Source organism: Panulirus ornatus, chromosome 58, assembly GCF_036320965.1.
Source record: "Panulirus ornatus isolate Po-2019 chromosome 58, ASM3632096v1, whole genome shotgun sequence".
In the NCBI taxonomy this organism is placed as follows: Eukaryota; Metazoa; Arthropoda; class Malacostraca; order Decapoda; family Palinuridae; genus Panulirus; species Panulirus ornatus.
This window is the reverse complement of record NC_092281.1, coordinates 22,798,663-22,812,347: the sequence shown is the minus strand read 5'-3', so window position 1 is coordinate 22,812,347 and position 13,685 is coordinate 22,798,663. Positions and strand designations below refer to the sequence as shown.

Sequence of the window (13,685 nt, the reverse complement as noted above, 5' to 3'; positions counted from 1 at the left end):
CTAACGCGGGAGACAGCAATTAAGTATGATAAAGATGAATGTATTTATCATTTTCAGTTATGCTTAATTGCGATTGTAAGGCATAGATACTCTTCACTCTCAGATTCTGCAGAAATGTATTTGCATATTTTAAGAACTCTTTAGCTATAAGATTTAGATATGTTGGCTTATTTTTTATTTTTTGATAGGGATATTGTTACACTTAAATAAACAGATATTGGAAGGATGTATAGGTAAGGTACCCATAAGCATTGTGATATTTGCAATGAGCTTCATGGCCTTTATTATAAAGAATGGCAGATTTCATATTTTTTCATTCATTTTTCTTTTTCACCAGAAGGGTACTTCAGCTCAGATGGGAACTTATGCTATTGTGAAACCTGCCACAAAATACGAGGTGATGAACCCTACTATGCAAAAGGTAACTAGGAGTTGAATGAAATCTTCAGTCTGTTTATTCTTCATCAAACCAACTTTCTCACAGGAAACCAAAAGGTTAATGATCTTTACATGCCTTCTGCTGCACTGCAGTGCGCTATGTCATCTTGTTCTTGCAGATATCTCCATTGACCCCTGCCTTTCCACCATACCCTCTTTCATCTATATCTTTTGCTTATTGCAAGGAATGGTGAAACCATAGAGCCATCGAAGAAGATAGGAAAGTCATGAATTTTAGAAAGAGAAATAAAAACAAATTAGGAAATTTGGTTTTACACTTTGTAAACTTTACTTGGTTACAGTATCCCTCTTGGGAAATCCTATCCAAGTACAGATTTATACAAAAGAAACAAGATATAGTTCATACAAGAAAAGATGGAGTAGGTTTGTAAGAAGAAAAAGCATGTAAAGTTGAATCATAAGCATATGAGTTCATTTGATGAAGTACTTAAGAATGAAGGTCATTGATAAAGAGGAAGATGGAGGATCACAGGCCAACACTCTTAGTAACACCTCTCTTGATAGGGAAAGTCACAGATGTTGATCCATCAGCAGTTGCACAGATGGACCAACCAGAAAAAAAGAATGTGAAAATGAGAGTAATGAAGAGAATCCAAAAGAAGGGAGTTTGGAAATGAGATCTTTGTGCCAGACCCCCTAGAAGCTTTCAAAGTATAAAAGAGTTATGATTTAGGATTCCCCAGAGTCTGAGAGATGATTAACAGACAGTACTATCATTGGAAAATGTATCACCCTTGGATCCCACTTAATGAAAACTATGCTGGTGATCAGAGAGAAGGCCTAAGGTTCAATATGCTTTAGGAAATGGAAACTGAGAAGATATTCAAAGACTTTTCCATGATGTTGTGAGTGGATCATACAAGTAACCATAAATGCAAGTTCTCTCACATTCTTTCAGAGCACAAGGAGGGATTCCATCTAGTTGATACAACTTTAGTCCAGAAATGGAAATACAATACTTTTTAGAATACATGAAGAGATACAATTGCAAGAAGAATTTGATTAATAAGAGATGCATCAGGATGTAAAGGGGTGTCATACTTAACTACAGTGCCATTAAAGGAAAATAGTGTCTCATTTCATAAAGCATTTGTGTTTGCTCTCTTATGTCAGAGCCTTGTACCCCTTTTATTTAAATCATTTCATTATAGATAAGGTCAGCATAGTCCCTTGGCAGGACACCATGCTAGAATTTTGTCTCAAAATGATGACCTTAGAGATTGAATATGTGTAATTTCAAGATGATTAAAGCAAACCTCTGTGACTGAGGTATGGTTCTAGTTTTCTAGATAAATACAGTGGAACATAGAGCAGTATAACAAGCAATGTTATGTTCAGGAATGAGTTTAACCTGTAGTTTAGATTCAGGAAATGAGTGTTTCACATCCAGATATGCTATACATAGCATTGGTTAGGTTGTGGTACATCCAGATATGCTATACATAGCATTGGTTAGGTTATGGTTTATGGACGAAATGCATTGAGTTATAACTTAATTGTAAATCAGTGCTGATGTAATTACTATGATTTTTTGTTTTTATAGCTGATAAGTTAGGCTTCCTGCTGAAACAACAGGATTTGGAAGATGACTAGTGTACATTTTCTTCCACAGTTAAGGAGATAGCCATTTTGGAGAAATGATAATAAGAGCCTGGAATGTTTGTAAAAGAGATATTTGTACCTTTTGATATTCTGTATTTTCAAAAGACTTCCTGTAACCACTTTCTTTTCATGTCCCATTTAATAGGATTTTAGGGTTTCTTGCATGGTTTATTTAGCATCTTTTAGGGAATATGAGGGATTTTTTGACAAGTATCTCCTTTGTAATGTCTTTTTATCACATCTTTGCTGTAAGCAATGAGTTCTTTACCATCATCCATTAAGCTATGTTTTTATATCCCCTGCCTGCTGTTTAAATGATTGTAGGAAATAAATGAGTTTTAAACTCCTAAAAAGCTATCTTGTCTTACAAGGGAGGTCTGCCAACAAGCCTTCCTTTTCTTTCCCATCCCTGCTTACTCTTCTCACTCTTTCACATCCTGTTATATAGTTTGTTATTTGTTCAGATTAAGATTCTGTCTTTTGCATGGCTTGTTTGCAGCTTATGATTCATGGCATGAAAATAGGGAAATATTAATGAACAATTTGTAATACAAGGTGATCCTTCCTTTAAGTGCAAATGGTGGGTAAACCACTGTGTAGTATGTTATTGGGATTATGCCAGGATATCACCCCAAATGAAGTAGAATTTTCTGATATCCCTTGCTCACTGGCCTCTCCTATCAGAACTACCTTTTCACAATTGCAAATACATTGCTTTATTATTGCTGTTGATCTTTGATACTTTGAAATGCACAGAGGCTGTTGACTCGAGTGTTTGGTAAGGGGTCTGCATGCTGCTACACACAGTGTTTATTGATTGATTATAGTGTCATCACTTCTAACTTATGATTTATGGAGATGCAGCAGAATTGATTATAGTGTCATAACTTCTAACTTATGATCTATGGAGATGCAGCAAAACAGATTCAGTTTGAAATTAGCCTCAAGATAACTGGATATTTTTATATTTCAGGAAACCCACCAAAGCACTATGCACAGCCATTTGGGTGGTGTCGGTTTTCCCTGGTGAGTGGGGTGGGTGACAACAATGAGTCATGGCACATGGCATACCATGGTACTAGACCTGGTGCAATCAGGCGGATGTTGGATAAGGGCGAGTTGCTCTTTAGTGGTAAGATCTCTGTCATTTAGCAAGTACTTTACTATTGCAAACTTCATTTTTCTTTTTGAGTATATTTGAATATGTCTTGAATATATCTGATTGAATTAGGGAACTTGAATGTGACATATCTCATAATCCCTTGACTGATGAATTAGGGAACTTGAATGTGACATGTCTCATCATCCCTTGACAGGTGAATTAGGGGTAAGCTCAACTCTTGCTGGTCGCCGTAGTAAGGATGACGATAGTGATGGCTCTCAGCTGTGTTTTTCTCCCACTATCATGTATGCATCTGCTGACCAATTTGCTCCTGCTGTTATGTAAGTATGATATGTGTTACATAGAGTTAGATACATAGATTGATAAGAGAGAGCAGGCATTTTTAATAAGTTACCAAAATAACTTGAAATATTTCATAGTTGGTTTTGTCAAGTAAATTTAGCAGAATTACACTTTAATGAACCTGTATTGAACATGTTGTCATCCAAAAAACTTGTATAAACAAACATGATGAGTATGTCATCATGACCTTCAGAAATTCACAGAGACTCCATTTACTATTCAATTGTTTTGTTTGATGGTTTAAATTATGCATGATATGTTTTCCATTCTATTTGTGAGCAGTGTGTGTTTGGTATGTTTGAGTGTGGGCTAGATTATAAACACAGTATACATTGTTGTCTTTGAAGTGACTTTTTTTTTACCAGCTAAAGTTATTCTCAGTACCCTTAAGATGGATAAGGTTAAGGAGAATGGTTAATGTATAAAGGAAACTGTCTTTCTAGCATATGTAGGAAATGTAAAATGCGGTAAATATTGGAAAGAGATATTTTTGATAGAAAAATTGGGTAGAGTGCGGACAAGGAAAACATGACAACCACTTAGAAAAAATATCTGATAAACATTGAATGTTTATGGATCTGTAATACATGCACCAAAAACAGTGACAGACAAAGTTTACAGCTTAGGAAAGGAAGTATGATAGAGAAATTCACAGATATCCACTACTAGGCCCCACAGACCTGTCAGGGTGGTTTCTCCTCGCTACTTCATATTTCCTCGTTCATTTCATTAAAGAGTGTTCCTCCTTTATACCACATCGCTTCAGTTCACTCTATCCCTTGCATGCCTTTCACCCTCCTGCATGTTCAGGCCCAAACCACTCAAATTATTATTTTCTCCATCCTTGTGTCTCCAATTTGGTTCTCTTCCTCCTCTTTTTCTCCACATATGGCACATATATCCTGTCCTCATTCATTCTCTCCATATGTCCTAAACATTTCAGCATACCCTCTTCAGCTTTCTCATCTGCACTCTTATTATCGTATCTCTCTTACCTTTTTATTAGGTACTCGGCCAAACCACCTCACACCACATATTGTCCTCGGATGTTTCATTTCCAATATATTCACCATTCTTTGCCTACTCACATCCAAGCAATAATGTTGACACTACTGTACCTTCAAACATACCCATTTTTGCCCTCCAAGATATTTTCCTCTCTCTCTACATATTCCTCTGCTCCCAGAACCTTTATCCCTTCAATCACCCTGTAACTTATTTACATTTCTATGGTTCACATTCTGCCATGTCCACTCCCAGGTATCTAAAACACTCCACTTCCTCCTAATTTTCTCCTTTCAAACTCGCATCCCAGTTAAACTGACCCTCTGCCCTGCTTCACCTAATAACCTTGCATTTGTTCACATTTACTCTCAGCACCCTCCTTTTACACTCAATTCCAAACTCAGACTCCAACTTCTGCAATTTCTTACTCAAATCTAACCCAACCACAGTATCAAGTCATCAGCAAACAAGAACTGACTCACTTCCCAGGCCCCCTTATCCCATATACACTGCTAATGTCATTTGAAAGACACAATAGTAATACATATCTAAGAGAAAAGGTGTGAGAAATAGAAGACACAGTATTGAAATTAAAGGATGGCAGAAAACAAAAAGAAAATGAAGAAAACAGGCACCATTAAGTATGAAGAAAGGTAATGAGACATGCAGACATTATTTCAGAGGCAGGTGCAAACACTGTGGTGAACATGAGTTTAATCACCTCAAAATGTGTATGTAAGCACTCCTTTTTTGAAATTTTGATGCCATAGGATGCTGTGATTAAATAAATCTGTTTAAGCATGACAAATTTCCTATGTGCAAATGGGGAGATGAATGAGGTTTATGCACCCACAAAGCTTAGCCCTAACTGAAATTTACTTTTACTATATGAATGATAAAGGGTGTAGAAATTGGAGAATTTTTTATTTAAACTTGTAGTACCAGTGGAATATGATGAAAATGCTGAAAGGAAAAGTAATGAGGATTTCTTTAGGTACTGAGATATATGTATAGAAAGGTATGAACAGAGATGGAGACCATTTAATGTAAACCAGAGAAGGAAATACTGGAACAAACATAGTCTGGAAAACAGATAGAGAAATATCAAAATCAACAGATGTGCCACCCAGGAAAAATATTGAGAAAAGCAAAAATTTTATTAGAAATACATACCTCTATTTACCAAAAAACGAGAATGTTATGGTATTGTGAACCAATATTGGCAAGAACATGAAACACATTAAACAAATCAAAATAAGAGAACAAGATGAAATGAGAAGTTGGGCAAATACTGCCCAGATTTTGACTGGTACAGAAACCCACCATACCATTGCAATTCTTTTTTGTTAGTGTACCAATCGAAGAAAGTTTTAACAAATGGAAATAGAGTAATAGAAAAATCATATAACGTGATTGAGATAAAGAACACATTGTTTGAAAATAGAAATGAACTAACAACACATGAGATACAAAGCAGAAAGAGAGAAGACACAATTACCAAAAACAAGCTTGGGACTATTAAAGAAATAGAGAATTCTTAGTAGGTGATATATTTAAACATACGAAGTCTTATAAGTGATAACTTTAGAATTGAATAATATTAGTTACAAATTACCAAGGATAATAGCACAGTCTCTAATTAACATGTCACAAACTAAGCTAAATGGAAAAGTTAGGGGTTAACTGAATTTAGAACAGTTTGAAACATTCAAAGAATATAGAACCAAATTAAAGCAAGTTGTGATATATGTGTCCAAAATAGGTTAGGTTAGGAAAATGGGTAATGAAAATGAGTCACAATAAATGTGAACTTATTACAGTGAGCATTCCTTCCATTAACACAATTAATCTAGTGTTATATAGACCACCTAAAATGAAGCCAAATGACCTTTGAATAATTTTAGTAAAAGTAGAAATATTGGAGGGATTCAAGAAACCTGATCTGATGAAGATATGGGCTGCTGACTATTTTGGTGAATGGCAAGAAAGAGAAGATTTTGAATGTAAAGACTTTTACTGAGGAAAATTAATGGATCAGCATCTCCAAAGACTAACTAACTTATGTGAATGATTTAATCTTGTGCAGTTAAACCACAGGCTCACAAGAAGGAACATAACAGTAGATCTTATTTTCACAAATGACATGGCCCTGTTTTTAGGTATAGAAGTAAATAATATATGCCTCACAACATCATAGAAGTCACCACTTTGTATAAAGTGAAAATGAATGAATGTGACCATAATACAGCAACACTGGACAATGTTGGGTCAAGTGATTTAAATTTTCACCATGACAGATCACTCTGGAAAGAGATAATTGAAAGAATTATAAAATGAAGTTGGAATGAGTCCTTCAAAGACAATAACCTTATAACAAACACGAGAGTATACTTTCCAAGGCCAAGCCAAATAATCATTGAACAGATACCAAAGAAAAAGGAAAGTATAAAATGGAAAAATACAAGGGGACATAAAAATGTGCGCAAATAAAAGAAAGGCATGGAAAAAGAAGAAAAGGATATTGACAAAGAAGCAAGAGTAATAGAATTAGATGAGGATATAAAGAACACAGATGTAAAGATAATGCAACCCCATAGAAGAGAACAGAAATGAAGTAATAGTTATACAAAACATGGAAGGAAATTCAAGTTTACTTTTGACATACATGAACAAATTAAAAAGTAAGAAAAATTGATAGTCCTTATAAGATAGGAGTTAAATACAAATGTGATAAGGAGGTAAGTATACAAATGTGACTTCAGCAAAATATGTAGGATGTTGATTGAACAGTACGAATTGGCTGGCATTCAGCTCGAAATTAAAGAATTTGAAAAATTAACTAACATGATGAAAATGTTCTCATAGATATTGAGTGTACATGGGGTGTTCAGTGTTGTAAATGGAAATGGTGAAGGGCTTGTAGATTTTTTTTTTTTTTTTTTTTTTTTTTTTGCCGCTGTCTCCCGCGTTTGCGAGGTAGCGCAAGGAAACAGACGAAAGAAATGGCCCAACCCACCCCCATACACATGTATATACATACGTCCACACACGCAAATATACATACCTACACAGCTTTCCATGGTTTACCCCAGACGCTTCACATGTCTTGATTCAATCCACTGACAGCACGTCAACCCCGGTATACCACATCGCTCCAATTCACTCTATTCCTTGCCCTCCTTTCACCCTCCTGCATGTTCAGGCCCCGATCACACAAAATCTTTTTCACTCCATCTTTCCACCTCCAATCTGGTCTCCCTCTTCTCCTCGTTCCCTCCACCTCCGACACATATATCCTCTTGGTCAATCTTTCCTCACTCATTCTCTCCATGTGCCAAAACCGTTTCAAAACACCCTCTTCTGCTCTCTCAACCACGCTCTTTTTATTTCCACACATCTCTCTTACCCTTACGTTACTTACTCGATCAAACCACCTCACACCACACATTGTCCTCAAACATCTCATTTCCAGCACATCCATCCTCCTGTGCACAACTCTATCCATAGCCCACGCCTCGCAACCATACAACATTGTTGGAACCACTATTCCTTCAAACATACCCATTTTTGCTTTCCGAGATAATGTTCTCGACTTCCACACATTCTTCAAGACTCCCAGAATTTTCGCCCCCTCCCCCACCCTATGATCCACTTCCGCTTCCATGGTTCCATCCGCCGCCAGATCCACTCCCAGATATCTAAAACACTTCACTTCCTCCAGTTTTTCTCCATTCAAACTTACCTCCCAATTGACTTGACCCTCAACCCTACTGTACCTAATAACCTTGCTCTTATTCACATTTACTCTTAACTTTCTTCTTTCACACACTTTACCAAACTCAGTCACCAGCTTCTGCAGTTTCTCACATGAATCAGCCACGAGCGCTGTATCATCAGCGAACAACAACTGACTCACTTCCCAAGCTCTCTCATCCACAACAGACTTCATACTTGCCCCTCTTTCCAAAACTCTTGCATTCACCTCCCTAACCACCCCATCCATAAACAAATTAAACAACCATGGAGACATCACACACCCCTGCCGCAAACCTACATTCACTGAGAACCAATCATTTTCCTCTCTTCCTACACGTACACATGCCTTACATCCTCGATAAAAACTTTTCACTGCTTCTAACAACTTGCCTCCCACACCATATATTCTTAATACCTTCCACAGAGCATCTCTATCAACTCTATCATATTCCTTCTCCAGATCCATAAATGCTACATACAAATCCATTTGCTTTTCTAAGTATTTCTCACCTGATCCACACATCCTCTACCACTTCTGAAACCACACTGCTCTTCCCCAATCTGATGCTCTGTACATGCCTTCACCCTCTCAATCAATACCCTCCCATATAATTTACCAGGAATACTCAACAAACTTATACCTCTGTAATTTGAGCACTCACTCTTATCCCCTTTGCCTTTGTACAATGGCACTATGCACGCATTCCGCCAATCCTCAGGCACCTCACCATGAGTCATACATACATTAAATAACCTTACCAACCAGTCAACAATACAGTCACCCCCTTTTTTAATAAATTCCACTGCAATACCATCCAAACCTGCTGCCTTGCCGGCTTTCATCTTCCGCAGAGCTTTTACTACCTCTTCTCTGTTTACCAAATCATTTTCCCTAACCCTCTCACTTTGCACACCACCTTGACCAAAACACCCTATATCTGCCACTCTATCATCAAACACATTCAACAAACCTTCAAAATACTCACTCCATCTCCTTCTCACATCACCACTACTTGTTATCACCTCCCCATTTGCACCCTTCACTGAAGTTCCCATTTGCTCCCTTGCTGAAAAAGGTCTGGTGATTGGGAATACCTGGTTTGAAAAGAGAGATATACATAAGTATACATATGTAAGTAGGAGAGATGGCCAGAGAGCATTATTGGATTACATGTTAATTGATAGGCGTGCAAAAGAGAGACTTTTGGACGTTAATGTGCTGAGAGGTGCAACTGGAGTGATGTCTGATCATTATCTTGTGGAGGCGTAGGTGAAGATTTGTAGAGGTTTTCAGAAAAGAAGAGAGAATGTTGGGGTGAGAGGAGTGGTGAGAGTAAGTGAGCTTGGGAAGGAGACTTGTGTGAGGAAGTACCAGGAGAGACTGAGTACAGAATGGAAAAGGGTGAGAACAAAGGAGGTAAGGGGAGTGGGGGATGGAATGGGATGTATATAGGGAAGCAATGATGGCTTGTGCAAAAGATGCTTGTGGCATGAGAAGCGTGGGAGGTGGGCAGATTAGAAAGGGTAGTGAGTGGTGGGATGAAGAAGTAAGATTATTAGTGAAAGAGAAGAGAGAGGCATTTGGGCGATTTTTGCAGGGAAATAATGCAAATGAGTGGGATGAGTGGGAGATGTATAAAAGAAAGAGGCAGGAGGTCAACAGAAAGGTGCAAGACGCAAAAAAGAGGGCAAATGAGAGTTGGGGTGAGAGAGTATCATTAAATTTTTGGGAGAATAAAAAGATGTTTTGGAAAGAGGTAAATAAAGTGCATAAGACAAGGGAACAAATGGTAACATCAGTGAAGGGGCTAATGGGGAGGTGATAACGCATAGTGGTGATGTGAGAAGGAGATGGAGTGAGTATTTTGAAGGTTTGTTGAATGTGTTTGATGATAGAGTGGCAGATATAGGGTGTTTTGGTCGAGGTGGTGTGCAAAGTGAGGGGATTAGGGAGAATGATTTGGTAAACAGAGAAGAGGTAGTAAAATCTTTGCGGAAGATAAAAGCCGGCAAGGCAGCGGGTTTAGATGGTATTGCAATGGAATTTATTAAAAAAAAGGGGATGACTGTATTGTTGACTGGTTGGTAAGGTTATTTAATGTATGTATGACTCATGGTGAGGTGCATGAGGACTGACGGAATGCTTGCATAGTGCCATTGTACAAAGGCAAAGGGGATAAGAGTGAGTGCTCAAATTACAGAGGTATAAGTTTGTTGAGTATTCCTGGGAAATTTTATGGGAGGGTATTGATTGAGAGGGTGAAAGCATGTACAGAGCATCAGATTGGGGAAGAGCGGTGTGGTTTCAGAAGTGGTAGAGGATATATGGATCAGGTGTTTGCTTTGAAGAATGTATGTGAGAAATACTTAGAAAAGCAAATGGATTTGTATGTAGCATTTATGGATCTGGAGAAGGCTTATGATAGAGTTGATAGAGATGCTCTGTGGAAGGTATTAAGAATATATGGGGTGGGAGGCAAGTTGTTAGAAGCAGTGAAAAGTTTTTATCGAGGATGTAAGGCATGTGTACGTGTAGGAAGAGAGGAAAGTGATTGGTTCTCAGTGAATGTAGGTTTGCAGCAGGGGTGTGTGATGTCTCCATGGTGGTTTAATTTGTTTATGGATGGGGTTGTTAGGGAGGTGAATGCAAGAGTTTTGGAAAGAGGGGCAAGTATGCAGTCTGTTGTGGTTGAGAGAGCTTCGGAAGTGAGTCAGTTGTTCACTGATGATACAGCGCTGGTGGCTGATTCATGTGAGAAACTGCAGAAGCTGGTGACTGAGTTTGGTAAAGTGTGTGGAAGAAAGTAAGTTAAGAGTAAATGTGAATAAGAGCAAGGTTATTAGGTACAGTAGGGTTGAGGGTCAAGTCAATTGGGAGGTGAGTTTGAATGGAGAAAAACTGGAGGAAGTGAAGTGTTTTAGATATCTGGGAGTGGATCTGGCAGCGGATGGAACCATGGAAGCGGAAGTGAATCATAGGGTGGGGGAGGGGCGAAAATTCTGGGAGCCTTGAAGAATGTGTGGAAGTCGAGAACATTATCTCAGAAAGCAAAAATGGGTATGTTTGAAGGAATAGTGGTTCCAACAATGTTGTATGGTTGCGAGGCGTGGGCTATGGATAGAGTTGTGCGGAGGAGGGTGGATGTTCTGGAAATGAGATGTTTGAGGACAATATGTGGTGTGAGGTGGTTTGATCGAGTAAGCAATGTAAGGGTAAGAGATGTGTGGAAATAAAAAGAGCGTGGTTGAGAGAGCAGAAGAGGGTGTTTTGAAATGGTTTGGTCACATGGAGAGAATGAGTAAGGAAAGATTGACCAAGAGGATATATGTGTCAGACGGGGAGGGAATGAGGAGAAGTAGGAGACCAAATTGTAGGTGGAAAGATGGAGTGAAAAAGGTTTTGAGTGATCGGGGCTGTACATGCAGGAGGGTGAAAGGTGTTCAAGGAATAGAGTGAATTGGAATGATGTGGTATACCGGGGTCGACTTGCTGTCAGTGGATTGAACCAGGGCATATGAAGCGTCTGGGGTAAACCATGGAAAGTTGTGTGGGGCCTGGATGTGGAAAGGGAGCTGTGGTTTTGGGCATTATTGCATGACAGCTAGAGACTGAGTGTGAATGAATGGGGCCTTTGTTGTCTTTTCCTAGCGCTACCTCGCACACATGAGGGGGAGGGGGATGGTATTCCATATGTGGCGAGGTGGCGATGGGAATGAATAAAGGCAGACAGTGTGAATTGTGTGCATGGGTATATATGTATGTGTCTTTGTGTGTATATATATGTGTACATTTAGATGTATAGGTATGTATATTTGCGTGTGTGGACGTGTATGTATATACATGTGTATGGGGGTGGGTTTGGCCATTTCTTTCGTCTGTTTCCTTGCGCTACCTCGCAAATGCGGGAGACAGCGACAAAGCAAAGCAAATAAATATATATATATATATATATATATATATATATATATATAATTTTTTATTTTTTATTATACTTTGTCGCTGTCTCCCGCATTTGCGAGGTAGCGCAAGGAAATAGACGAAAGAAATGGCCCAACCCCCCCCCATACACATGTATATACATACGTCCACACACGCAAATATACATACCTACACAGCTTTCCATGGTTTACCCCAGACACTTCACATGCCTTGATTCAATCCACTGACAGCACATCAACCCCGGTATACCACATCGCTCCAATTCACTCCATTTCTTGCCCTCCTTTCACCCTTCTGCATGTTCAGGCCCCAATCACACAAAATCTTTTTCACTCCATCTTTCCACCTCCAGTTTGGTCTCCCTCTTCTCCTCGTTCCCTCCACCTCCGACACATATATCCTCTTGGTCAATCTTTCCTCACTCATTCTCTCCATGTGCCCAAACCACTTCAAAACACCCTCTTCTGCTCTCTCAACCACGCTCTTTTTATTTCCACACATCTCTCTTACCCTTACGTTACTCACTCGATCAAACCACCTCACACCACACATTGTCCTCAAACATCTCATTTCCAGCACATCCATCCTCCTGCGCACAACTCTATCCATAGCCCATGCCTCGCAACCATACAACATTGTTGGAACCACAATTCCTTCAAACATACCCATTTTTGCTTTCCGAGATAATGTTCTCGACTTCCACACATTCTTCAAGGCCCCCAGAATTTTTGCCCCCTCCCCCACCCTATGATCCACTTCCGCTTCCATGGTTCCATCCGCTGCCAGATCCACTCCCAGATATCTAAAACACTTCACTTCCTCCAGTTTTTCTCCATTCAAACTCACCTCCCAATTGACTTGACCCTCAACCCTACTGTACCTAATAACCTTGCTCTTATTCACATTTACTCTTAACTTTCTTCTTCCACACACTTTACCAAACTCAGTCACCAGCTTCTGCAGTTTCTCACATGAATCAGCCACCAGCGCTGTATCATCAGCGAACAACAACTGACTCACTTCCCAAGCTCTCTCATCCCCAGCAGACTTCATACTTGCCCCTCTTTCCAAAACTCTTGCATTTACCTCCCTAACACCCCATCCATAAACAAATTAAACAACCATGGAGACATCACACACCCCTGCCGCAAACCTACATTCACTGAGAACCAATCACTTTCCTCTCTTCCTACACGTACACATGCCTTACATCCTCGATAAAAACTTTTCACTGCTTCTAACAACTTTCCTCCCACACCATATATTCTTAATACCTTCCACAGAGCATCTCTATCAACTCTATCATATGCCTTCTCCAGATCCATAAATGCTACATACAAATCCATTTGCTTTTCTAAGTATTTCTCACATACATTCTTCAAAGCAAACACCTGATCCACACATCCTCTACCACTTCTGAAACCACACTGCTCTTCCCCAATCTGATGCTCTGTACAT

General features: G+C 39.0%; 1 protein-coding gene across 3 annotated transcripts in view; it reads left to right on the top strand.

Moving 5' to 3' along the window:
- Neurl4 (neuralized E3 ubiquitin protein ligase 4) overlaps positions 1 to 13,685 on the top strand; it is a 508,598-nt gene that overhangs the window by 485,445 nt on the left and 9,468 nt on the right. For all 3 annotated transcript variants that reach the window (XM_071695559.1, XM_071695560.1, XM_071695561.1), the window contains 3 exons: positions 338 to 421; positions 3,035 to 3,193; positions 3,378 to 3,504. In XM_071695559.1, the coding sequence (XP_071551660.1) occupies positions 338 to 421; positions 3,035 to 3,193; positions 3,378 to 3,504 (370 nt within the window). The remainder of the gene's footprint in view (positions 1 to 337; positions 422 to 3,034; positions 3,194 to 3,377; positions 3,505 to 13,685) is intronic.